General features: G+C 37.0%; 2 protein-coding genes and 3 long non-coding RNA genes across 5 annotated transcripts; 4 read left to right on the forward strand and 1 right to left on the reverse strand.

Moving 5' to 3' along the window:
* Positions 1–1,724: 1,724 nt before the first annotated feature.
* Positions 1,725–5,600, forward strand: LOC149719851 (uncharacterized). Its single transcript, XM_089863235.1, has one exon. The coding sequence runs from the start codon at positions 1,725–1,727 to the stop codon at positions 5,598–5,600; it is 3,876 nt and encodes a 1,291-aa protein (XP_089719361.1).
* A 414-nt stretch (positions 5,601–6,014) lies between these two features.
* LOC149719852 (uncharacterized) lies at positions 6,015–6,968 on the forward strand. Its single transcript, XM_089863245.1, has one exon. The coding sequence runs from the start codon at positions 6,015–6,017 to the stop codon at positions 6,966–6,968; it is 954 nt and encodes a 317-aa protein (XP_089719371.1).
* Positions 6,969–8,880: 1,912 nt separating this feature from the next.
* On the forward strand, positions 8,881–9,943 carry LOC149719853 (uncharacterized). The gene is made up of 2 exons (XR_016376274.1): positions 8,881–9,023; positions 9,093–9,943. It is a non-coding gene; the product is annotated as an uncharacterized LOC149719853 (long non-coding RNA).
* Positions 9,944–12,218: 2,275 nt separating this feature from the next.
* LOC149719854 (uncharacterized) lies at positions 12,219–20,262 on the reverse strand. Its single transcript, XR_016376284.1, has 3 exons — positions 20,168–20,262; positions 19,683–20,092; positions 12,219–12,568 (listed from the first exon to the last, which is right to left on the reverse strand). It is a non-coding gene; the product is annotated as an uncharacterized LOC149719854 (long non-coding RNA).
* LOC149719855 (uncharacterized) lies at positions 19,597–20,679 on the forward strand. The gene is made up of 3 exons (XR_016376282.1): positions 19,597–19,852; positions 19,915–20,052; positions 20,120–20,679. It is a non-coding gene; the product is annotated as an uncharacterized LOC149719855 (long non-coding RNA).
* Positions 20,680–27,635: the final 6,956 nt, after the last annotated feature.

Consider the following 27,635-nt stretch of genomic DNA (forward strand, 5'->3'; position numbering starts at 1 on the left):
GAAGACCAGTAGATGGTGGTGTTTAGAAGCCGGATTGTACAGACTGGTGTCCAAGTGGGATGGACAAAGACCAGAAGATGGTGGTGATTAGTAGCCAGTATGTACAGACTGGTGTCCAAGTGGAATGGACGAAGACCAGAAGATGGTGGTGATTAGAAGCCACTAAGTAGAGACTGTTGTCCGTGTGGGATGGACAAAGACTAGAAGATGGTGGTGTGAGAACTCAAGTAGAGGAGCCATTTCCGTGACTGTGAAAGCAGTGCGGAAATGGCGAACACGTTTGCTCCGATTTGGAAACTGCGAACGCGGTCACGTGGGTGTAACAACAGACAGACAGACAGACACGATCGTTACAGAACCTCTCCGTGACATACGTCACTCGGAGAGGTAAAAATTTAAACCATAAACCAACGTATTAAAAACATGTTACATTAAATAACACCTGGCAAGCGTTGATGTTTACGATAAGACCTGTGACTGATCTAATTGCCATGATGACACTTCATTCTATTAAAAAACCTAAACCTGTTTATTGTAATTTGTATATAACTTTCGGCTCGCCTCTGAACCGTTAATGTCTCTTCACAAAAAAACCAAAACAGGCTTTCTCAGCTACGAAACTACTAAAGGCATCCAAATTCCGAAAAATATTTTCCATACAAACTTTGAAATTTGACAAAGGCCTAGTTTATTTAACCTCTCCGAGTGACGACGACGTCACGGAAAGCAATTTTTGGCTTCTACTCTCATCGTTAGGATTAAGAAATAAGCGGCGATATGTTCTTATCATAATTTTTATTGTGAATAATCGCCTTATAGGCCTAAACCCTTAATTTCCAAAAATAGTTAAAGTGGCATAAGTTTGAATTCAAACGTCAACAAAAGCTATGTTTAAAATAATTTTAGGAATAAAGTTTCTTAAAACGATTTAACTAGAAAGGGAGAGCATGTTAAATATTATAATCAATTTTTATTTCGAGCAATTATCCACATAATTGACAAACTTTGTCGTCATTAATTTTTGTGTTTTTTTAGTTTCATTTGTATTTTTTCTTACGCGGTATTTTTTGAGTTTTTAGTCCCCAAAGTTGCACACCTGCATTAGGAAGCTCTCTTAATCCCCCAACCCCTTTGTTGACATAAACGCTGTTGTACGATGGGCCGGTAATTCTCCCCTCCCCTCTCTCAAGAGTTCAACAACACCGTACCTTACCAAGGCTTCCAAATGCAGGAGCACCACGAAAACCCGAAAAAACCCATGACGCACACGTTTTCCCTCGAAAGAGAGAAAAACTTGAAAGTGTACCTTTGTGTGGTCAGTTTTTGAGTTTTTATTCCAACCTGCGGGTGTATAAATTTTTGATCGCGAGTTAACGCGAAACTAAACTCCTTCCTACTGCCCTTTTTGATCTTTTAATTTGTAGTAGTAAATCAATATTCAGTCGTTTAAATAAATTTGTTTTGTTTTGTTATTATTTTAACCCGCTGTCGCGTTATTTTGCCGCCTCCCAGAACCTACGATTATTTTTTCAGTCGGTAATCGGCCGGTTCAGACTCCAATTCCTCCCGCTCTCCCACATTTTTGGTGCAAGATACCCGGGAATCTTTAGATGAACTAATTAATTTCGAACAAAGTTAAAGCGCGAGGCGCGTTACGGACTAGTACAACGAACGTCATAAGGACTATTGATGAGGAAATAAAGAAAAGAACGCCAGATTTAGCTATGATAGAGGAGAAGCTAATGCAGCTTAAAGAAAAAGAAAGGAAACTACTCCTTATGAACGACCAAATCCAGGATCTAATAGACGACTCGCTGATAGAAGCCGAAATTCTCAAGACCGAGGAGTGCCACGAAAGAATTATCTCCTGTAAGTTCAAAGCCAGCAAACTTATTCAACGTGGTGGAGAAAGATCCCACGGCAACGGAAACAACCAAGCTGCCGCCGAAGAAGATCGGTCGTCATCGTGCGGGTCCTCCTGCCAATCCCAAACTCCTTTGGTGAAATTACCAGTTCTGGAGATAAAAAAGTTCCACGGCGATTCCGCAAACTGGCAAGAATTTTGGAGCCAGTTTGATTCCGCAGTTCACCGAGCAGACCTGGACCCAGCAGTTAAGTTTACCTATTTACGTTCCTATCTTGAAGGCAAAGCCGCTAGGGCGATCAGAGGCTTACAGCCAACGGGTTTAAACTATGATTCAGCCATAAAGGTCCTTGAAAAGCAATTTGGTAGGAAAAAAGATATCATAGGCGCTCACATGAAATGTTTAACAAGCATGACTAAAGTTAAAGACTCAAGCGACGTCGCCGCGTTAAGAGTTCTATATGATAATTGCGAAATCCAGATTAGGAGCCTAGAAAATTTAGGAGTATCCACGAGTAGTTACAGCGCGCTACTTACGCCCGTTTTAATGGACTTAATTCCGGAAGACATAGTTATAGCGTTTAACCGAAAGTTTGATGATTGGGATTTAGATGACTTATGCGAATTTTTACTGCGTGAAGTCTCGAGTAGAGAGAGAGCCGCGGCTCTGACTAGGTCCAGAAAGACAGACAGCGAATCCAAAAGAAGCCAGTCTGACGCTAGAGGTAGCCATTCCCGTCCCGAATCCCGACCGAAAGGCAGTTTCTCTGCTCTGAGCGTTACCTCAAGCCAAAAGTTTTGTCTTTTCTGTGACGTAACTAGTCACTTCACGACCGAATGCACTAAACATAGTCCAGACGAAAGACGCGATATAGTGATGAGTAAACGTCGATGTTTTAACTGCCTACGCGAAGGTCATAGAACTAATGATTGCCGCGCTAGAGTAAGACAGTGCAAATGGTGTAAGAGAAAGCATCATTTCACCCTTTGCTATAACAAGGACCAAGATAGAGGTCAAAGCACGGAGCCAAAATCGGTGGACACTCCAGATGAACAACCAAGAGAAAACCCTCCCGCGAATATCGTGTCCGCGATTTCTAATAGCTCGAGCGTCATATTACTCCAGACCGCGCTAGCTACCGTAAAAAGTCCTAACGGTCAAACCTCCAGTCAACTCCGCTGTTTATTAGATAGCGGAAGCCAGTTATCTTTCATTAAAGAAGAAGATTCGCGCCGTCTCCAATTAGAGGTCATCGGAGAAGAACCTCTCCGTATTAATCATTTCGGTAGCGACACTCCCGTTTATTCCAAAAGAAGAAAAGTGCGCGTAGTATTGTGCAATATTCATGATCCTACAATTTCAACTCCCGTTATCGCGTTTGAAACCCCGCAAATATGCGGATCGGTTGTTTCAATACCCAGTGGCGAAATTGTGCAAAAAATGCAAAGTAAAGGTCTAGTTATGGCCGATGAACCGCGTACCGGTCGTCAGTATGATCACGCATCAATCGAAGTGCTAATCGGGTCGGATTTCTATTGGGAAGTAGCGAGAGACCGACACGAACGTCTCGGGAAATCAACAGCCGCGATCGAGACGATTTTGGGATGGACCATCCAAGGTCCTGCTGAGTTAAGCGTGAGTCGGTCGGTAGTCAGCGTAAATTCCGTGACGGTAATGAGAGTAGCGGCGGAACGCGTCTCGGAGGAAGAACTTGTCTCGCGTCAATTACGCGCCTTTTGGGACCTAGAAATTATGGGAGTCAAACCCGAAGAACTAGAAAAACCCCTCCAGGACGACGTCCAAGAATCTTTTAACAAAACCGTAAAATTTGACAACAATCGCTATGAAATCCAACTACCCTGGAAACCAAACAAGGATACTCTCAGCGATAATTTCGCCGTGGCAAAGAAACGAACAACCAACCTGCTAAACAAGTTAGCATCTAATCCAGTTTTATTGAGAGAATACGATGATATTCTGAGAAGCCAACTTCAAGAGGGAATAATCGAGGAAGTAGACCCGTTTGCAGTCCCAAAACTAGCGTATTATCTTCCCCACCGCGCTGTCGTCAGGGAGAACAGCGTCACAACCAAAGTCCGTGTTGTCTACGACGCCTCGTCCCATAGCCAAAACTCGCCGTCCCTCAACGATGTCCTAGAGTCGGGCCCAAACCTTAATCCCGAGCTTATCCAAGTTCTCATTCGTTTCCGAGAGCATCGCGTCGCCTTCTCCAGTGATATCGAGAAGGCTTTTCTCCAAATATCTGTAAACCCTAGTGACAGGGATGCCCTCCGATTTCTTTGGACCTCAGACATCACCAACCCGAGGAAAGCCGAACTAAAAACCTACCGAATCTCTCGGGTACCGTTCGGAGCCACCTGTAGTCCATTCCTTTTGGTAGCAACGCTACAATTTCATATCAGTAAATTTGAAGCCGAGTTCGAGGAGACCTGCAAAATCCTAAAATTAAGCCTGTACGTCGACGATTTACTGGCTGGAGCCGCAAACGTAGAGAAGGCGCATAAAATCACCGAGGAGAGCAAATTCATAATTAGTAAAGCCGGAATGAATCTCCGTAAATGGAATACGAATTCACCAGAGCTCAGAAAGTTATGGGGAGAGAAGGATCCACCCCCAGAAAGCGCCACTCATAATCTTTCCAATCCAGGAGAACTGACGGTCCTCGGATTAATTTGGAATAGTCAAGAAGACACTCTAAGTTTTGAGGTCAACAATTTGTTGCAATTCCTCTTAGAAAAACAAGAAACCAAAAGATGGGTATTAAGATCCCTCGCGAGAATTTACGACCCGCTGGGCCTCCTTTCACCTTTCACAGTTCGCGCCAAATTCCTTTATCAGCAGCTGTGGGAGTGGCAAGACAAACAGAAGAAACGCAAGTTACAGTGGGATGACCCACTTCCGGAAGAATTAGCAAGTCCGTTCAACAACTGGTGTGCTGAGATTGCATCACTCCGCAAATTACAAATCCCTCGGTTTTATTTCTCCGGAATTCCAGAAAATAATCACGTTACGTCAGAATTGCACTGTTACGTAGACGCGAGCGAAAGAGGCTTCGCCGCGGTTGTTTACCTGCGTTGTCAAAGAAAAGATGGAAAAATACAGACCAGTCTGGTTGCCGCCAAAACCAGAGTTTCCCCGATAAACAAGTTATCCATTCCCAGGCTTGAATTGATGGGTGCGGTCTTAGGCGTTCGCTTAACTAAAAGCGTCACGCGCGCTCTCATAAATAAACCGGAAGCAGTTCACATGTGGACTGATTCAACTATTGTACTGAGTTGGATAAAAGACAAGTCAAACACCTGGCGCCCCTTTGTCTCGAATCGCATACGCGAAATTCAAGCTAACTCCGATCCAAATACTTGGAATTATTGCCCAACAAGAGATAATCCGGCAGACTTGCCAACACGGGGACGAAGCGCGGAAGACCTCCTAAACAATTCCAAATGGTGGCGTGGACCACAATACTTATACGAACCGAACTGCAAAATTCCATTCGGTCAAAATCCTAATCCAGAGCCATTCCCGACGGAAGTCTTAGATGAAATGAAAACAGAAGCTCGCCTAGCCGCTCAAGGAGTTGTGTCCACCGCCATCAAAACAGACCCGCCTTTAAATCTAAACGCATTCAGTTCAATCACCAAGATATTTCGCATTACAGCCTACGTAATGCGCTTCATCCGTATCGGTCGAGGAGAAAAGCCAAAGGGACCCTAAACGGCCGAAGAAATACGCGATTCCGAGCTCTTATGGGTGAAAATCACCCAAAAAGATGTATTCCACTCAGAAATAAAAAGGTTGAAGGCTGGTCAAGAAGTAGAACAGGAATCCCCAATCCGTAGTCTAGATCCCAAACTAGACAATGCTGGCCTACTCGTGGTAGGAGGAAGATTGAAGACTAAATCCCTAACATACAGGGAGACCCATCCCTGGATTCTTCCAAACAACCATCGGTTTTCTGAGCTACTCGCTCAAAATTGCCACGCGCGGTTGTATCACGCCGGGGTGAATGACGTACTCGTGGGTTTACGGGAAACCTACTGGATAGTACGCGCGCGTCAACTTGTCAAAAGAATAGTTGCTGGTTGCCTTCTCTGCCGACGGTTTCGCGCGAAGCCCTGTACCGCCAGAATGGCTCCCCTTCCGGAGGAGAGAACCACTCCCGCTCCACCTTTCAGTGTCATAGGTCTAGATTACGCTGGACCGATTTACAATAAAAAGGGTGAAAAGTGTTACCTCGTTTTGTTTACGTGCGCGGTCACGCGCTGTATTCACCTTGAATTCGCGGAAAATATGTCGGCCGAGTGTTTTTTACTCGCGTTTCGCAGATTCGCCGCTCGTAGATCCATTCCGAGCATTATTTACTCGGATAACGCCAAAAGTTTTAAACGCGCGAACACAGACTTAAAAGAAATTTTCGCAAACATGCGGAATCCGGAAGTAATTAACTACTTCACTGATTTAAAAATCCGTTGGCGGTTTATTATAGACCGAGCCCCTTGGGTTGGCGGTTTTTATGAAAGGCTAGTGCGATCTGTCAAAAACTCATTGAAACAAACTTTAGGATCTGCTAGCCTATCAAATGTCGAATTATCCACAATTTTAGCGGAAGTTGAGGCCACTATAAATTCCAGGGCGATAACTTTCATGTCCCAAGAGGTTGGGGACCCAATCCCACTGAGCCCCGCCCACTTCCTGGTTGGTGGCCGGTTAACTGTGTTGCCATCGAGAAAATTCTCAGAAAAAGATATTCAGCCCGTCACGCGAGAGGACATTAGAATCCGATATAAACACCAACAAGCCTTGTTGGAACGACTATGGACCCGTTGGAAGCGAGAATATCTCCTTGAGCTGAGAAACGCTCATCATCTAAGTAGAGTTAAGTCGACCCCAGAACTAAAGGTGGGAGATGTCGTCATAGTAGAAGAGAACAGGATGCCCCGTCTCTGTTGGAAAATCGCGGTCATAGATGAACTGTTTAGGGGCCGCGATAATATTGTCAGATCTTGCATGTTAAGGTTAGCGAATGGGACCAAGATGAAAAGGCCCATTAAATTGTTGTATAATTTGGAAATTGCCAATTGAACCCTACTTTGAGCATTGCTCAAGGCGGGGGAGTGTGTTAAATATTATAATCAATTTTTATTTCGAGCAATTATCCACATAATTGACAAACTTTGTCGTCATTAATTTTTGTGTTTTTTTAGTTTCATTTGTATTTTTTCTTACGCGGTATTTTTTGAGTTTTTAGTCCCCAAAGTTGCACACCTGCATTAGGAAGCTCTCTTAATCCCCCAACCCCTTTGTTGACATAAACGCTGTTGTACGATGGGCCGGTAATTCTCCCCTCCCCTCTCTCAAGAGTTCAACAACACCGTACCTTACCAAGGCTTCCAAATGCAGGAGCACCACGAAAACCCGAAAAAACCCATGACGCACACGTTTTCCCTCGAAAGAGAGAAAAACGTGAAAGTGTACCTTTGTGTGGTCAGTTTTTGAGTTTTTATTCCAACCTGCGGGTGTATAAATTTTTGATCGCGAGTTAACGCGAAACTAAACTCCTTCCTACTGCCCTTTTTGATCTTTTAATTTGTAGTAGTAAATCAATATTCAGTCGTTTAAATAAATTTGTTTTGTTTTGTTATTATTTTAACCCGCTGTCGCGTTATTTTGCCGCCTCCCAGAACCTACGATTATTTTTTCAGTCGGTAATCGGCCGGTTCAGACTCCAATTCCTCCCGCTCTCCCACAGAGCAGTTATTGATAGCTACAAAGAGAAATGATAATTGTTGGCAAAATCTTAAGAGATCAGAAGGAATCCGGAAAATCCTAATTGCTTTCCCGTGCTATTAACCCTATCAAATTAGTACGATAAAATATGGTTAATGAGCAATTAGTTCTTATAAATAACTAGGAAAATCACTGCATATGCTATAGTTTTACCGTAAATTAATAAGTATTAAGTAACCTCGCTAAAGGTGGTGATTTTTGTTATGGAAACTGGTCCAGTATTCATAGATTAGTTATCATTGAGAGTGAAATACACGGGTGTACCCAGAAGTGTGATGAGACTAGAAGTGAAGGGCTCTAGCATTGATAGTAGATCCTGGCACTAGTGAACAAATTTGAGTATTTTATGCCGCTTCCCACGCGCATACACTACTGAGAAAAAAATTGGTCGAGTTCCAAAAACATTTCCTATCCCCTTCCCCTCAACCTAAAGCGGCCGAACACGGACGTGGCTCCTTGAATCTAGTTCGGCCGTCTACCACCGCGAACGTCTCACGTTTTGGAGAGAAAATTCAGAAACCGCTACTAGAGGGCCAACCTCTCTTGTGTTATCAAGAATATTCAGTTTCGCCGAGTGAAGAATTTGGTTAGCTCAGTACTTCTGGCCTCATCTCACTTCTGGTGTACCTCGTATCAGCAGTTCCCAGAAGAGCAGTTCTCGAAATAGCAACCGCGATTCCACAAAAACAGCGATGTTGTTCAAAATTGCTGTTTTAGAAATAGCGGCTGCTATTTTGGGAAATAGCAGTGTTTATCTTGTACTTCCAAGTATCTAAAAGGATTGACTCGTTAAAAACGAGATCTGACAACAATGAATAACGGTAAAAGAATATCTTGAAGGAATGTCATATAATATACGTAACCCCTAGGATTGTAAAAGAATGGAACAAAATTAAGCAAATATAAACAAAGATATAGCATTACACTGTTAAAAATAATGGAACTATATGACACCTTTAGAGGTGTTTCATAATGCATCCCCAGTAGCACCCCTATTGGTGTTGAAAAGCAACTTTTACAGAGGATGTCCATACGCACCTTTGAAAATAGTGCGAAATAATACCTTCACTGAAGGTGCTTTCTAAATCCTGTTAGGTGTCAAAATGGTATCTTCCCTTTCAACCGAATTCCCAATGGACCGAAATCCCATTCGACCGAACATCCCGCAATGATTTTAGATTTCCAGCCCAATGGCTATTTTCCCGATGGACCGAAATCCCAATCGTCCGAATATGCCCCTAAAAATACATCAATATAACTTGAAACACTGTAGCCTTCAGCGATTCGGTGATGTAGTGGATACGATGTTGGACTGCGAAGCGATAGGTTGTTGGTTCGAATCTCCGAAAGGTATGTTAATAATATTAAAAGTAAATGTTTCGTGATACTAATTAAAACGCTCACTTTCATTCCTTTCAGGGCAAGAGATATATAGAATTAATAAAAATATTGTGCTTAAAATGAAGTACAGTCTTAATGGTAGTTCCATCAATGTCTTTAAGTTTTAAATTAAGATTTTAATATTTTGGTTTCGGGTGGGTTAAGTTCGGTTAGGTTAGGTTAGGTTAGGCAAGGTTAGGTTAGGTTAGGTTAGGCAAGGTAAGGTTAGGTTTGGTTCCAATAATTCGTTGACACCTTTTCCAAAATATGCTCCTTTTAATTAGCTACCACCTTTTCCAAAATATTCTCCAATTAATTATCTGACATCTTTTTCAAAATATTTCTATTATTGCTAATAAATTGTTCGTGGTAAGAGGCGGGCTTTTAATACTCATATAAATAATCTAGGTGAGGTTCGCCGTAATTAAAACGTAGTTAAAATAAGTGCAGTAATACATTTTCAACTCACATTTATTTTAACAATAATAAGTTGTGAAATTAAAAATATATTTAATGCAAAACCACACAGTATGTCTTCTTCCAGTTCAATAGAATTTCGGTCCAATGGGACTATAATAAAATCGCACCTTTTGGCTACGTTCGGTCTAATGGGACACCACAAAAAAAGCCGTTCTGTCGAATGGGAATTCGGTTCAATGGGACCAAAGCGTTAAAATGACTTTGAATAGAGGTGTAATTTAATACCACAAAAAATGTTTATAAACACTTAAAAAAAGGTTTTTTAGGCTAATTTGGTGTTTTTAAACTCCATTAACGTTGGTGCTTTTTAATTCATGTTAGGTGTTAAACATCACCCTTAATAGAGGTGTATAATTATACCAGAAAGGTGTTTATAGACTCGGTGTAAAGGTGTTTTTGAAATAAATGTTTTCAAAAAAACATGAGTTACCATAGATTTGTCTTTGAAAATAGCTGCTCGAAATCTGCTGCTTAAATCCAGTAGATCAAGGGTAAACGCTTTATCTGCTGCAAGCCTTACAAACGTGTAAGAAGGGAAATGTCTATATTCACGGTTTGTAAAAAATAATAATAAAAAAACAAGTTGGGAAACCAAAATAAACCTCTCCTAGTAGAGACGAGGGCTAACATTTACTACCAAAAAGTATACTTCTTAAACAAAGGTCAATCAACCAATGAGTAAACATATTAACTGTATATATTCCTGATATAACCTCGTAGAATTAAAGAGTTTGCAAAAAGGTGAGATAAAAGCGTTGAAAGCGACAAGCCTGGAATTTTGATTTTGGTCAGCGGTACAGAGGATTCAAATCATCAACTGCTTCGAAAACTGAAAACTTAGAAAACCTTTTTGTAAATAACCTTGATGGTATTAATTTTTGAGATTAGATCAATAGTAGCTACTTTGGGCAATGAAGACTACGACTATCCTGATCTATCACAAATTACGCGTCATCCACAGTAGACCCGTGACGATTAAGGACGTCCGACGCTTTAGCAATGATAGAAATAAATAACCTCGCTAAAAGGCTTATGACCAGAAGCCCAGTTGTTTAATGCAGGACTTGATATATTCCCTAGAAAGGGGACGGCCATCTTGACTTTTGTACAAAAATAAGCAGAAAACCCAACCTTTCTAATAACAATATGGTCAAGGGCATAAAACGAAGCGTGACAGTAAACACGACGAGTAACTCAAAGCTCTATTCAAATAATATTTGTTAAAATCGGGCCTTCACGGGTCAACCTTAGAAATCTTGCAGGTGGTGGCTTCACGGAAAATAAACCCTTCAATTGAAAATAATCTGACGTGAAGCCCCCACCCATTGAAATCAAACTAGTACACCCCTTCCAAAGACGTTCCATCCGAGCCCCCGAAAACCCATTGCGTCACTGACCGCTATAGATAGCATGGCCCCTGAAAGGGCACGAAAATAATCCCTCGAGCATGGGGGAAGGAAGTAAAAATTCCTTGTAAGAACCCCTTTTTTTTCTGTGTACAAGTGAATAACAATCTCGTAGCAACCTTTAGAGATAAGACCAAACTTCTCAAAATAAAATTTAGTCAAAACCAAGAAAACTTGTATTTTTCTTCACAATCAAATCTTAGAATTTCAACTTTAAAGAAATTACCTCCAACCAAAATAAAACTTAGTTAATAGATTGGCAACTACAAATTGAATTTTTCAGTCGGCTCAGTTTATATGTATTAGCTCTGCCAAAACCTGGTTAAAATTAGTAGCCAGCCTTAGTAATAAACTTTAACTTTTGATTATCAGTCTTGATATTGTTAAATTCTCCGTTATGCGATACGTTGGCCTAACGTCAGTTTACTAAATTTTAAATGAAGGCTCCAATTCATTTAAGATTACGTTATCTTGAAAAGCGTATACATTTTTATAAATAAATGTTACTCTTTTTGGTTGTTATCAACGATGGCATATCATCATAAGATTATTAAATAGTCTTTCCTATTTATACTAAGGACAATCTTTCTTCGAGAAAATGCACAGTTCATAGAAGTGCACGAAGGATTTTAACGCCCGAAGTCTGGTATTTTATTATTTAGTTTTAACAGAGAGAGTTTATAATAAGGAGTGCAAGCTCTTGCCCTTGACAGTGCTAAATACTATGTAGCTCAAACAAGTAGGCTGTGACGCTAAAAACTTGCCAGGTAAATTTCCGGTCACGAGACACTCTTTTAATTTTAAAGTTTGACCCCAATCACTGGGATTGTACAATTACCCAATAAGGGTTCGCGATTTCGAGTGCTGCTAGCGTCATTTGGAGTTATTTTAAGTCAGACATTTCCCTTTCCCTAAATAGGTAGTGTCCATCTCCTCTAGAGACCCTCCCGCAATATTCTAGAACCACCCTAGAGGGTGGGGCCACAAAATATTATACCGGAAATAGACTTGGCCAGTTTTGTTGATCACGTGATTTTTGAGCTACATAATATTCCTCAGTTTCCGGTCCCTATTATATGTTCTCTCTGGTTTTAATGTAGTCGAATCTGAAATACACTTGTGTTTGGCGAGAGAGCTTCGATGTAGGCCTTTTAATGTAGGGTTTGACGGTTTTACGCTATTAACGTAAAAGTTTAATGGGGAAAAATAGAAGTATTAGTTAGACGCACGAAAATATCACAGCGACTAGTTCGTTAAAGAAGTTTCTCAAATTGTTTTTAGCAAAGATTTTAATATTACTCAACATCAAATGGATTCATTTATTCTGGATGACTTTTGTGAATCTAAATTTTGGGTATGTTAGTGTGTTGTTTATTTAATTTACCAAAGCTTTGATTTAGACATTTGATTGGTTCAAAATTTTACGTTTGCGTTTAAACATTAAGTGTGCACATTATTCTAAACAGGACGCCAATTTGACATGGTACACGGATAATCCTGATTTCACGCCTTGTTTTCAAAAGACCATATTGGTCTGGGAGCCATGCGCGATACTTTGGTTTTTCCTCCCATTAGAAGTCGCATTGATCGCCAAGTCGGAACGGCGAAGCTATCGTTGTTCTCATCTTTCTATTATTAAGAGTGTAAGTCCTTTTACACCTAACGAACAGGGAATCGTTGACGAATTCGGAAACCCCATACTCAGAAAACAACTTTCAGGGGCACTAGCCATATCGGGGGCCAAATACTTGTAATAACACTTCACGGTAGATGGCGCTAAAAGACTTGCCCTTGATATTAATTATTTTCTTAAAAATGTTTCGTTTTATTTTGCGTTTGTATATATACAAATAAATTTATACCTAAGGTCCAAACTTATTTATGTCAAAATTGATATAATTACTATAAGTTCAATTAGTTTTTAGTTCTCGTTTTAAAGTGTAGGGGCGAACGGTTTAAAAAAGCGCACTCTCATGCTGATTGGCTAGAATTATGCACCAAGTCATTAGCATCGTCTGCTCACGGGTCCGTCTATCCCTTACAAAAATCTTCTTAAGAACTCTTAAGAAAATTCCTTGGGAAATTTCTTTGGAAATCCTTAAGGCGTTCTTTAGGAAATTGGGGAATATTGGCCTCTTTTTCTTTGGAAATTACTTGGAAATATCTTTGGATTTTTCTTGGGAAATATCTTTGGAATTTCCTTGGGAAATATCTTTGGAATTTTCTTGGGAAATATCTTTGGAATTTTCTTGGGAAATGTCTTTGGAATTTTCTTGGGAAATGCCTTTGGAATTTTCTTGGGAAATGCCTTTGGAATTTTCTTGGGAAATGCCTTTGGAATTTTCTTGGGAAATGTCTTTGGAATTTTCTTGGGAAATGCCTTTGGAATTTTCTTGGGAAATGCCTTTGGAATTTTCTTGGGAAATGTCTTTGGAATTTTCTTGGGAAATGCCCTTGAAAGTATCTTGGGAAATATCTTTGCAATTTACTTCGGAAATATCTATGGAATTTTGTTGGGGAACATATAGAGAAGGTTATGGGGTAAATTAATTTGGCCACTAGAAACGAGGATAGTTCTCACATGCAGAACCATATCCCAATACTGGGAGTGCAGTTCTTATATGCTGAACTACACCCCTTATAGCGAGGGAAGTTCTCGCATGCAGTGTGAAATTGCTTATAAAGTCAGAAATTTAATCGGCTTTAAAACATCCGTAAACGGCAGAAAGTTTTAACCTTGTGCAATTGTATGGGGTACTAAGTGGGTTTTGGTGGCTTTAATAGCCAAGCAGTAGATACAGACGTTGTTGTTAAATTTAATAATGTATATTCATTGAGAGTTTTTCGAGTATCAGAGACGCGTTTAACCTAATTTTCTCTACAATATTTTTTAAAAAATATTTATTTTGGACTCTAATTACGCTCGAAATAAAGATACAACATGCCATAAGAGAATTAAGCAACAATTCCGACTGCTAGCTTAGATTCCCTGTAAATCTAAAAATAACGATTTTAATTACTCTTATTTTACTTTTAATCTATTTTATCCTTTACATAAACACCTCACGGATTATTAAAGGGAAAAAATAAAAAAATAGGTACATATAACATTCCATTTCAGCGCTTGCTGAGCCTTAGCTACGGGACAAGCCTTTGTGAAACGATTTTAAATTTTTTAACCATCAAGTTAATGTCTATCTAGGAAAGCTTTAGCTAAACAATTTGGGTAAAAATGTTTTGAGATAACTATATGTAAAGCATAATTGCAATATATCTGGCCCTTTGAAATTCATCTCTAAAATTCTTAACTAATTTCGTTGTAAAATAAACCCTAGACCTTCTTTGGAAATATATCATTTGAATTCCAAACAAATTTCTTTGGAAAATAAACCCTAGATCTTCTTTGGAAATTTATCTCTAGAATTCTTATCGCATTTCTTTGGAAAATAAACGGTATGGTCCCATTTCTCCCAATTCTGTGTTTCCCAAAATACATTTTTATCCCAAACTTTCCGATTCCCAGTTCTCCCAATCTTATATTTCCCAATCGGAATTTTTATCCCAAACTATTCAATTCTCATTTCTCCCAATCGAATGGTTTCGTCTAATATTTTATGCTGCAAAGGGTTGCTTTCAAAACGACTTTCATTATTTTTAATGCGAATAGGTTAGGTTAGGTTAAATAATTTTCCTACAAATTAATGTGAAGTGTTATTCTAAATGTATTATATTTTTCTGCTAGATCCACGAGAAAGTTCGTGTTTTATAAATCATTTAACTATGGTACGCCTTTTCCAAAATATTGATGTTTAGCTTCATTGACTTCTCAAATAATATGCCTTTTCCAAACCCTTACAAAAATCTTCTTAAGAGTTCTAAAGGAATTTCTTTGGAACCCTACGGAGCCCTTGGGATCATTTTCTAAAGAAACTATTTCCAAAGACTTCCTTGGAATTTCCTAAAGAATTCTTGAGAAAATTTCCAAAGAATGTCTCGGGATTATTTTCTAAAGAAATTCTTTTGGAATTCTAGAGATAAATTTCCAAAGAATGTCTTGGGATTATTTTCTGAAGACATTCTTTAGGAATTCCAAAGATTAATTTCCAAAGAATGTATAAGGTTTATTTTCTAAAGAAATTCTGAAGGAATTCTAGAGAGGGATTATTTTCTGAAGACATTCTTTAGGAATTCCAAAGATTAATTTCCAAAGAATGTATAAGGTTTATTTTCTAAAGAAATTCTGAAGGAATTCTAGAGATAAATTTCCTAAGAATGTCTTGGGATTATTTTCCAAAGAAATTATTTAGGAATTCTAGAGATAAATTTCTTAAGAATGTCTATGGATTATTTTCTAAAGAAATTTTTTAGGAATTCTAGAGCTAAATTTCCAAAGAATGGCTTGGGGTTTTTTTTCCAAAGAAATTCGTTAGGAATTATTGAGATAGATGTCCAAAAAAGCTCTAGGGTTTATTTGATTTACTCCCATTTAACCCAAACCGTTTCTCCCAATTCCCATATCTCCCAATCCCATTTGACCCAACACTATGTCTTTTCCCCCAATTTCTTTTGTCCCAATTCAGCATAAAACATATGTTAATAAGTTCAAAGAGAACTTTTTTGTTTTATTAACAATGATATGTTTTACATATTCAGTTTAGTTTGAATTTCCATTTTGTAGTTTCTAGATATTCAAATGGAGTTTTTCTCCCCGCATCCAGTTCCCTTTTTAGTTGTTTTTTTTCCTCCTGAATCTTGTATTTTCTGGTTGGTGGTCGAACAGGTTACCCCCCATTTCACCCAATTTAAAACACCCAATTCCCATTTACCCAAACCTCATTCAACCCAATTCCCAGTTCTCCTATTCCAATTAACCCAATATTGCATACCCAAAAAGACTCAAATAGAGTAGAATTTGATGGTTTTATTCATTTATTTTTTCATTTCATAAGGGATACACTTACTTGAAGTGTATAACCGCTCCAAAGAGCAAGAGACGTCCTCCTAACCAAACCAAACCTAACCTAACATAACATAACAGTAATGTTTTGGAAAAGGCATATTATTTGAGAAGTCAATGAAGCTAAACGTCAATATTTTGGAAAAGGCGTAACAATGTTAAATGATTATAAAATATTACTAACCTAACTTAACCAAACCAAACCTAACCTATCATAACAGTAATGTTTTGGAAAAGGCATATTATTTGAGAAGTCAATGAAGCTAAACATCAATATTTTAGAAAAGGCGTACCATAGTTAAATGATTTATAAAATATTATTAACCAAACCTAACCTAACATAACATAACAGTAATGTTTTGGAAAAGGCATATTATTTGAGAAGTCAATGAAGCTAAACATCAATATTTTGGAAAAGGCGTACCATAGTTAAATGATTTATAAAACACGAACTTTCTCGTGGATCTAGCAGAAAAATATAATACATTTAGAATAACACTTCACATTAATTTGTAGGAAAATTATTTAACCTAACCTAACCTATTCGCATTAAAAATAATGAAAGTCGTTTTGAAAGCAACCCTTTGCAGCATAAAATATTAGACGAAACCATTCGATTGGGAGAAATGAGAATTGAATAGTTTGGGATAAAAATTCCGATTGGGAAATATAAGATTGGGAGAACTGGGAATCGGAAAGTTTGGGATAAAAATGTATTTTGGGAAACACAGAATTGGGAGAAATGGGACCATACCGTTTATTTTCCAAAGAAATGCGATAAGAATTCTAGAGATAAATTTCCAAAGAAGATCTAGGGTTTATTTTCCAAAGAAATTTGTTTGGAATTCAAGAGATATATTTCCAAAGAAGGTCTAGGGTTTATTTTACAACGAAATTAGTTAAGAATTTTAGAGATGAATTTCAAAGGGCCAGATATATTGCAATTATGCTTTACATATAGTTATCTCAAAACATTTTTACCCAAATTGTTTAGCTAAAGCTTTCCTAGATAGACATTAACTTGATGGTTAAAAAATTTAAAATCGTTTCACAAAGGCTTGTCCCGTAGCTAAGGCTCAGCAAGCGCTGAAATGGAATGTTATATTTACCTATTTTTTTATTTTTTCCCTTTAATAATCCGTGAGGTGTTTATGTAAAGGATAAAATAGATTAAAAGTAAAATAAGAGTAATTAAAATCGTTATTTTTAGATTTACAGGGAATCTAAGCTGGCAGTCGGAATTGTTGCTTAATTCTCTTATGGCATGTTGTATCTTTATTTCGAGCGTAATTAGAGTCCAAAATAAATATTTTTTAAAAAATATTGTAGAGAAAATTAGGTTAAACGCGTCTCTGATACTCGAAAAACTCTCAATGAATATACATTATTAAATTTAACAACAACGTCTGTATCTACTGCTTGGCTATTAAAGCCACCAAAACCCACTTAGTACCCCATACAATTGCACAAGGTTAAAACTTTCTGCCGTTTACGGATGTTTTAAAGCCGATTAAATTTCTGACTTTATAAGCAATTTCACACTGCATGCGAGAACTTCCCTCGCTATAAGGGGTGTAGTTCAGCATATAAGAACTGCACTCCCAGTATTGGGATATGGTTCTGCATGTGAGAACTATCCTCGTTTCTAGTGGCCAAATTAATTTACCCCATAACCTTCTCTATATGTTCCCCAACAAAATTCCATAGATATTTCCGAAGTAAATTGCAAAGATATTTCCCAAGATACTTTCAAGGGCATTTCCCAAGAAAATTCCAAAGACATTTCCCAAGAAAATTCCAAAGGCATTTCCCAAGAAAATTCCAAAGGCATTTCCCAAGAAAATTCCAAAGACATTTCCCAAGAAAATTCCAAAGGCATTTCCCAAGAAAATTCCAAAGGCATTTCCCAAGAAAATTCCAAAGATATTTCCCAAGAAAAATCCAAAGATATTTCCAAGTAATTTCCAAAGAAAAAGAGGCCAATATTCCCCAATTTCCTAAAGAACGCCTTAAGGATTTCCAAAGAAATTTCCCAAGGAATTTTCTTAAGAGTTCTTAAGAAGATTTTTGTAAGGGAAACATTACTGTTATGTTATGTTAGGTTAGGTTTGGTTAATAATATTTTATAAATCATTTAACTATGGTACGCCTTTTCTAAAATATTGATGTTTAGCTTCATTGACTTCTCAAATAATATGCCTTTTCCAAAACATTACTGTTATGATAGGTTAGGTTTGGTTTGGTTAAGTTAGGTTAGTAATATTTTATAATCATTTAACATTGTTACGCCTTTTCCAAAATATTGACGTTTAGCTTCATTGACTTCTCAAATAATATGCCTTTTCCAAAACATTACTGTTATGTTATGTTAGGTTAGGTTTGGTTTGGTTAGGAGGACGTCTCTTGCTCTTTGGAGCGGTTATACACTTCAAGTAAGTGTATCCCTTATGAAATGAAAAAATAAATGAATAAAACCATCAAATTCTACTCTATTTGAGTCTTTTTGGGTATGCAATATTGGGTTAATTGGAATAGGAGAACTGGGAATTGGGTTGAATGAGGTTTGGGTAAATGGGAATTGGGTATTTTAAATTGGGTGAAATGGGGGGTAACCTGTTCGACCACCAACCAGAAAATACAAGATTCAGGAGGAAAAAAAACAACTAAAAAGGGAACTGGATGCGGGGAGAAAAACTCCATTTGAATATCTAGAAACTACAAAATGGAAATTCAAACTAAACTGAATATGTAAAACATATCATTGTTAATAAAACAAAAAAGTTCTCTTTGAACTTATTAACATATGTTTTATGCTGAATTGGGACAAAAGAAATTGGGGGAAAAGACATAGTGTTGGGTCAAATGGGATTGGGAGATATGGGAATTGGGAGAAACGGTTTGGGTTAAATGGGAGTAAATCAAATAAACCCTAGAGCTTTTTTGGACATCTATCTCAATAATTCCTAACGAATTTCTTTGGAAAAAAAACCCCAAGCCATTCTTTGGAAATTTAGCTCTAGAATTCCTAAAAAATTTCTTTAGAAAATAATCCATAGACATTCTTAAGAAATTTATCTCTAGAATTCCTAAATAATTTCTTTGGAAAATAATCCCAAGACATTCTTAGGAAATTTATCTCTAGAATTCCTTCAGAATTTCTTTAGAAAATAAACCTTATACATTCTTTGGAAATGAATCTTTGGAATTCCTAAAGAATGTCTTCAGAAAATAATCCCAAGACATTCTTTGGAAATTTACCTCAGAATTCCAAAAGAATTTCTTTAGAAAATAATCCCGAGACATTCTTTGGAAATTTTCTCAAGAATTCTTTAGGAAATTCCAAGGAAGTCTTTGGAAATAGTTTCTTTAGAAAATGATCCCAAGGGCTCCGTAGGGTTCCAAAGAAATTCCTTTAGAACTCTTAAGAAGATTTTTGTAAGGGTAGCCAATCAGCATGAGAGTGCATTTTTTTAAACCGTTCGCCCCTACACTATAAAACGAGAACTAATAACTAATTGCACTTATAGTAATTATATCAATTTTGACATAAATAGGTTTGGACCTTAGGTACAAATTTTTTTGTATATATACAAACGCAAAACAATACGTAATTCTTTTAAGAAAATAATGAATATCAAGAGCAAGTCTTTTAGCGCCATCTACCGTGATGTGTTATTACAAATATTTTGCCCCCGATATGGCTAGCGCCCCTGAAAGTGTTTTCTGAGTATGGGGTTTCCGAATTCGCATTGTAAATTAGCAGTAGCAGAAAAGAAGGAAACGCACGTTGTTTGAACTGCAATACCTATTAATTAGGTATTACATTTGCTTTGTGTTTTCAGCTCTTACTTTTGATACTGGCCGCAATTACCGTCTTAAAGTTCGGCAAACAAATACACTACGGCGATTTTCAAGTCGTTGACAATTTGGCGGTCATCCTTCAATTTGGAACTTATGTAACACAAATTAAAAAAAGCAAAAACGTTTTCATGAATTAATTTGAACTCGTGAGTTGCAGATCTTGGCGTTATTCCTCATTGTTTACGGCAGAGGGGATGGCACGGTGTTGTCCGGAATCCTGACATTGTTTTGGTTCCTCTTAACACTAACACTAACTGTGACACTGAGATCCACCATCATGAAATACTATTTACAAGTAAGCGAAGGTTTATTATCCATTTTATAATAATATTATGCTAAAATAAAAACGTGAAATATTTCAGAACGACAAGGACGACTATTTCGGGTTGGTAATTGAGTCGGTAATTTACCCTTTAGTAGTAGTTTCCCTCGTATTACACACACTGAGTGACACCTCTCCGCACTACGAGAAACATAATAACGCAATCGAAGCTAAAATGGTAATACACTAGGATTTTTTTTTATTATAAGTGGTCTATATATGATATGTTTGGCACTGGTTACTAGGAGCTCTGTCTTGTCGCTTGTCGCTCTCGATTTAGCTCTCAGTAAAGTTTTAGCGTGCAACTTTTTTGGTTAGTAGTAAGTTAGTAACGCGAGGACGAGTGCGCGCGCAATGTTCAATGTGCAACGAGTTAGATTATTTGAAAGGTGAAATTCGTCATGCGTAAGGTCTTCCCACCAAATACGCGTAGATACGACGAGAAAATTACTCCACAATGATTCCTATAAGCAGGAGTTCATAATAACCCCCCCCTTCGGGGAGGAGGGAAGTACTAAACTTTTTAAAAAGCCCGTAACAACAAAGTTACGCCGTAAAGCTCAGCGGATTCATACACAACTTAACTCCCAAAGAAATAGTTACCCCAATTTTTAGCGCCCACGCGCATTAACTTACGCACTTCCGCTTCAGCACTAGTTTTATCTTGTGATTTTGGGAGCGAAAATAGCTCGCGTCTGTGTCTGTCGGCGCGGTGGAAATTTGGACTTGGCTAAGAAGTTTTTCGATGGTTTCTAGTTTTCTACAAAACATTTAAACGATCGTCATTAATGTTTTGTTGTGATATGTGTGAGGGAGAATTCCGTGGTTAAACTAAAACGGTTTGGACAAATTTATTCGCAGTATCTTTAATATAAGAATTCCATCGTGTTTCTACCCCTTACAAAAATCTTCTTAAGAGTTCTAAAGGAATTTCTTTGGAACCCTACGGAGCCCTTGGGATCATTTTCTAAAGAAGCAATTTCCAAAGACTTCCTTGGAATTTCCTAAAGAATTCTAGAGATAAATTTCCAAAGAATGTCTTGGGGTTTTTTTCTGAAGAAATTCTTTAGGAATTCTAGAGATAAATTTCCAAAGAATGTATAAGGTTTATTTTCTAAAGAAATTCTTAAGGAATTCTAGAGATAAATTTCCAAAGAATGTCTTGGGATTACTTTCTAAAGAAATTCTTAAGGAATTCTAGAGATAAATTTCCTAAGAAGGTCTAGGGATTATTTTCTAAAGAAATTCTTTAGGAATTCTAGAGCTAAATTTCGAAAGAATGTCTTGGGGTTGTTTTCCAAAGAAATTCGTTTGTAATTATTGAGATAAATGTCCAAGAAAGATCTAGGGTTTATTTTCCAAAGAAATGCGTTTGGAATTCAAGAGATATATTTCCAAAGAAGGTCTAGGGTTTATTTTCCAACGAAATTAGTTAAGAATTTTAGAGATGAATTTCGTAGGGCCAGATATATTGCAATTATGCATTACATAAAATTATCTCAATTTCTCAAAATATTTTTACCCAAATTATATAGCTAAAGTTTTCCTAGATAGACATTAACTTGATGGTTAAAAAATTTAAAAACGTTTCACGAAGGCTTGTCCCGTAGCTAAGGCTCAGCAAGCGCTGAAATGGAATGTTATATTTACCTATTTTTTTATTTGTTTTTTTTTTTTTGCCTTTAATAATCCGTGAGGTGTTTATGTAAAGGATAAAATAGATTAAAAGTAAAATAAGTGTAATTAAAATCGTTATGTTTAGATTTACAGGGAATCTAAGCTGTCAGCTTAAGATCCTAGATCGTTCCGGTTGCCACCCTTCCCCCTTTGCGGATAGGAGTTAGCATCCAAATGGAATTGTATATAAGGAGAAAGTTTCTAGTGTATAAATCAGTTCTCATTTTGCAGTCTCATTTACACCCGGGTAAAATGTAGTCGTTATTATTTTCCTGAACGCTATGTTTAAAATTTTATTAGTTTGTGTGAATAAAATCAAAAGTTTTGATTAACCCGCTTGCTTTGCCTTCCAAATTAAGTTAAAGAATTTGAAACCCCTTGTCAACGGAACGGACAGAATCTTCTTTTCCGTTGCAATATTATTTGAAGATTAAAGCAATAAGCCTTGATTAAAGCAAACACTCAGTTCAAGAATATATGAGGTGAGTTTATACTAATTTAGTTTAATAGGCAAGGTTAGAGTAGATCTGCTAGAGCAGACGAGAGAGACCAAACTTTCAAGAACGTGGTCACATGTTGACGCTTCAAAATAAATGTCTTTCCGATTTGCCGATTGTGCCCGCTAGGTACCGTTTGGAACGTCCACCTTTGATAATTCCCCCTTAGACATTTTAAAAATCCTTGCTAGCCTTGGCACAAACGATACTCATTAAAACCAATTAACCAAAATGTTATCCATTCTAAAATAGTTTACATGATTAATGTACGGGAAAGAAAATGAACCGAAATATTCTGTAGATCAGTCTGGGAAATAGCACACTTCCTCTGGTCCAAAACCAGTTTATTAATTGCCTGGACTAGTCTTTTAATTCAAGAAGTGGGGGTTACTGGTCCTCAGGACCAGTTTATTAATTGCAAATCTATAGGAGAACAAAGGCTGGGACCAGTCCGGAGACCAGTTAATTATTTCGGGGACTAGGGGGGTCACTGGTCCCAAGGACTAGTTTAAAAAATATCCTTATTTCCCAGACTGCTGTAGATAATACGATTAGTCATAAGCGTGTAGTTGTTGGTTGGGAAGTGTACGTTGCGGTAGGATTGCAATCCTACCCCCCAAATTCGAGCGTGTCACTCTAAATTAGGTTAGGTTAATCGCGTATATTTTCTAAAACACAAATAGGGTTTAGGAATCGAGAAATTTTTCTGACAGGAGCAGCTATTGTCAAATATTCTTGAAGAAATTACGAACATCATGTACAAACATACTTTTCAGTGGGCAAGTAAAAGTCACAAAGAGATTCACCACCTTCGAGTGGTGGCGAAGGGCATCGTAGTGTACCACACATATCTCGAGGTCCATTATCTGTTTTTCCGGAATTCCCAAGCCACATTTATGGTTCCCAAAAACTTTGGTTTCTATTCAAAACTAAACCAAAAAAATAATTGTCAATTTGTCATTATTAGCAATGACAATAGGCCAAGGCTTGGTAATGATTTAGGCGCCTTTAAGATTGTCAAATTTCACTTACCTTATAGTTCTGACTTCCGAAAAAAATTTTTTAATTTAATTTATGTTTTCATACAAATAAAAGTTTTATTCCTATTTAGCAAACATTATTAATTGTGATCATTATATAATTAATAAACTGGTCCCGAGGACCAGACGCCAGTAACCCTGTAACCGCAGTTACTTGTGTTAAAAAACTTATGCCAAGCGGCTTCGGGTAAGACTAAGGTGCAGAATAAAGATTTTATCCCTAAGGGTGCCTAAAGGTGGAAAATCACTAAATCCCTAGTCTGGTGTAGAGTGGGATATAGACCGAGTGGGGAAAGGTGAAGCCCCGCCCATTGACATGCGCGGTAACCACTGGATGTTTTACTTCCAACAGCAACACGTAGATGGCGGAAAAATCTACATTTTGGCGCGAAATTTAAAATGCTTCGTTTTACAACATTGGTGTTGATATAGATAATGTTAGTTCAAATCTTAATAAAAAAGGTGAATATTTGTGTTAAAATATAGATTTTAAAATATATTTCCCACCATGTTTTGAACACAACATACACATTGTTTATTTCTAAACAGTACCATTAATTAATCCTGACGTTAGGAAAAAATGGTTAAAATTATTTGTTGACCGAGCGATGATGCCTAAATTGGAAAATACCTGCACTTGCTTCTTTGCAAGATCATGCCTTGTTTTTTCGATGAAAGACATAATAGTTTTGTAATAGCTATTTTGTTTCATGGATCATTTTTCTCTGAATTTTTGCAGTTAATTCCAGGATGAAGAGAGTAGTTTTGTAAAGTGCGTTGCTTAAAGTCAATTTAGTTACCAAAAACATTAATAATGACGATAATGAAACAGACTGAATGTATGTTAAACTTTTTTTGTTATTGTCTTAACTTTGCATTAATATAGCCGAAGCAAAACAAGTTTAACATACATTCATTCTATCTCATTTACATTTTTGGCCAATTCAAGTAACTTCAAGCGTCGTACTTTACAAAGACTTTTCTCCTCATCCCGGAATTAACCTCAATAAATCACAAAACAACCCTGATAACAAACAAGCAAGATATGTTATTAAATCTAATTTTATTATACATTTCCGCTGTTTATTCTTTTATTCATCATAGGGGCTTTAATTGATCTGCATTTGGGAGTTACTTTATTATTTCTACCAAAGAAATTCAGAGAAAAATTATAATTGAATGTTTATTGTGTATAAAAAAGTTGTAAAACAACTCACGCGATTATACACTTGATACACATTTTCAATCCAAAATATCAAGAGAATTACGCATAAATGAAATAGTCACGCGTACAAATTTAAATTGGAAAAAAGAAAGTAGTAAATCAGTGAATTTTTTCTCCCTCTCTTCTTTTAACATTCAGTAACCTTCATTAAGTTGAAGTCGAATTATTTTATGTACATCAGATACGTTGTTCGAAAAAAGATCAAAAACGCTAGTTAAGGAATTGAATTTGCATCCTAATTGTAATACTGCTATTGCAAAATGTATTTTGGGCTGCGCAAATGTTTAGGAACAGAAAAATTAAGAGCATTTAATAGAGTTGAGGGCTGGAGAATGTTATGAATTAACTTGTGAATAAAAGTAATATGATTCAGTCATTAATTTTGAGGAGATCAAGGATTGCCAAAAATAGTCCATATTTATATGTATAGCTTTAGGTAAAAAGTATTTGTGCCCGAACTCTATAAAATTATGCTGTACTGCTTCTACTTTTTTTAGGAGAAATTGGCTACAGACAACCCAACCAAACAGCAACCTGGAACGAACTAGGCTTAAATATAAGATGCGGAAATGACGCAGAGATTTCAACTGACTGGTGACGTTCCTACAAAAATGTAACTTAGCGTCGAATATAGTTCCAAATCTTTAGTTTGAGTTGCTGTGCGGATGTGTTAGGAGTCACTTAAAGCAAAGCGCGGGTCCATCGGAGTAGGTAGAAAAGGGGGGTTCTAACTCAGTGGTATTCAATGGTATCAATGGTATCGATGGTATCGACGCCATTTTTTTTTCTGGGCGCCATTTTTTTTTTTTTTCTGGGCGCCATTTTTTTTTTTTCCGGGCGCCATTTTTTTTTTCTGGGCGCCATTTTTTTTTTTTTTTTTTTTTTCCGGGCGCCATTTTTTTTTTCTGGGCGCCATTTTTTTTTTCCGGGCGCCATTTTGTTTTTATTTGGGCTGGAATTTTGAAAATGTTAAGTCTTATCTGACTTCAATCAAAGTTCGTTGAGATATTCAAAATCCCGGGCTTCAATCATTTGCTGATAAGGCAAGCAATCAAAGATTAGGTAGATAAACCACAGTTATGATATATTAGAAAGTGAACGTCTTATATACTAAGATGTTTTGGGAATGGTGACAGACGGCATACATTCTGATTCAAACCTTAATATTAATTTATGCATACCATTAATAATAATTATTTTGACTTAACAGGGTGCAACGCACGCTAACTTAAATAATTGTCGAAGAAAATAATTAATATTAATTATATTTATTTAAATATTCAAGAAAAACTGGAAACTCAAAACACTTTCTTCAAAACTTTGACACGAAATTTGAAATTGTTAAGCCTTTGCGTGGGTAATTTAAATCTCGGGTATAAAACCAAACCAACTTAGCCAACCAAACCTACCCCACTGCGAATATTCTATGTAAATCTCTACACTTAACCCCGAAGTTGATATTTTCAAATCTCGCGCCAAAGCGGAATTGGGATCGGAATTCCTGGTGTCTGTCCAAAGTGTTTGTTTAGGAACTTTAGAGCTTTAGTCGACCTCGGGATGAAGCCAATTAACTAATATATTTAGCTAAATTAAATAATTGTCGAAGAAAATAATTAATATTAATTGCATTTATTTAAATATTTAAGAAAAACTGGAAATTCAAAACACTTCAAAACTTTGACACGAAATTTGAAATTGTTAAGCCTTTGCGTGGGTAATCTAAATCTCGGGTATAAAACCAAACCAAACCTTACCTAACCTATTCTATCGTGCTTGAAAGTGTTGTTCAATGACTAAATCGTGCGTGAAAGTGCTGTTAAATGAATAAAAAGTCGTTGAAAGGGTTGAGAAAAAGATGGTTGAACTTGCTGATAAATGACTAAAATGTGGTTGAAAGGGTTGAGAAAAAGATGGTTGAACTTGTTGATAAATGACTAAAATGTGGTTGAAAGTGTCGTTAAATGACTAATGCATGATAGAAAATGTCGTTAAATTACTGAAAAGCGGTTGGAGGTGTTGTTAAATGGGTTGAATTTGGTTGAAAGTGTTGTTAAATGACTAAATCGTACGTGAAAGTGCTGTTAAATGAATAAAAAGTTGTTGAAAGGGTTGAGAAAAAGATGGTTGAACTTGTTGATAAATGACTAAAATGTGGTTGAAAGTATCGTTAAATGACTGAAATGTGGTTGAAAGTGTCGTTAAATGACTGAAATGTGGTTGAAAGTGTCGTTAAATGACTGAAATGTGGTTGAAAGTGTCGTTAAATGACTAAAATGTGGTTGAAAGTGTCGTTAAATGACTAAAATGTGGTTGAAAGAGTCGTTAAATGACTAATACATGATAGAAAATGTCGTTAAATTACTGAAAAGCGGTTGGAGGTGTTGTTAAATGGGTAAAATTTGGTTGAAAGTGCTGTTAAATGACTAAATCGTGCGTGAAAGTGCTGTTAAATGAATAAAAAGTCGTTGAAAGGGTTGAGAAAAAGATGGTTGAACTTGTTGATAAATGACTTAAATGTGGTTGAAAGTGTCGCTAAATTACTAACACATTAATGGAAACTTCGTTAAATGACTATTTATTTAAGTGGGTGTTGCTTGTCTCCGAAACAAAACATACGAATAATAAGAAAACTTGGTAAGAACTGATTGTAAATATAAGTTATAAGCTGAATATTAAGCCTCGGATCTCTGTTTACAGTATATGGTAGTAGATATGCAATATTTCACCTATCAAATAAATTCAACTCACCATTTAAAACCATTCCGGAGGAGAATTAAAATGTTTAGACTGGTTTACATGTGGTGGTGGTTTGAAATATCTAGATATGTGAATGGACACGTTGCCGGCGATAAAAAAGAACCGATAAGAAATATGGAATCTTCTATCGATAAGATATGTTTCCACGTGGTAGGAAAATTTCCAGATAGTAAACTAGAACCGAAACTAGAACTATTTATCGATAAGATATCTTTCCACGTGGCGACGGAAACCAGAACCCAAACTAGAACTGTTTATCGATATCTTTCCACGTGGCGACGGAAACCAGAACCGAAACTAGAACTGTTTATCGATATCTTTCCACGTGGTGGGGGTAAACCAGAGCCGATAACTGAAACA

Source organism: Phalangium opilio, unplaced genomic scaffold (assembly GCF_054372755.1).
Source record: "Phalangium opilio isolate 3A_F unplaced genomic scaffold, DU_Popi_V2 ptg000002l_1, whole genome shotgun sequence".
NCBI lineage: Eukaryota > Metazoa > Arthropoda > Arachnida > Opiliones > Phalangiidae > Phalangium > Phalangium opilio.

Coding starts and splice junctions, on each gene's coding strand:
- LOC149719851 (XM_089863235.1), top strand. CDS start 1,725: ATGATAGAGGAGAAGCTAATGCAGCTTAAAGAAAAAGAAAGGAAACTA.
- LOC149719852 (XM_089863245.1), top strand. CDS start 6,015: ATGGCTCCCCTTCCGGAGGAGAGAACCACTCCCGCTCCACCTTTCAGT.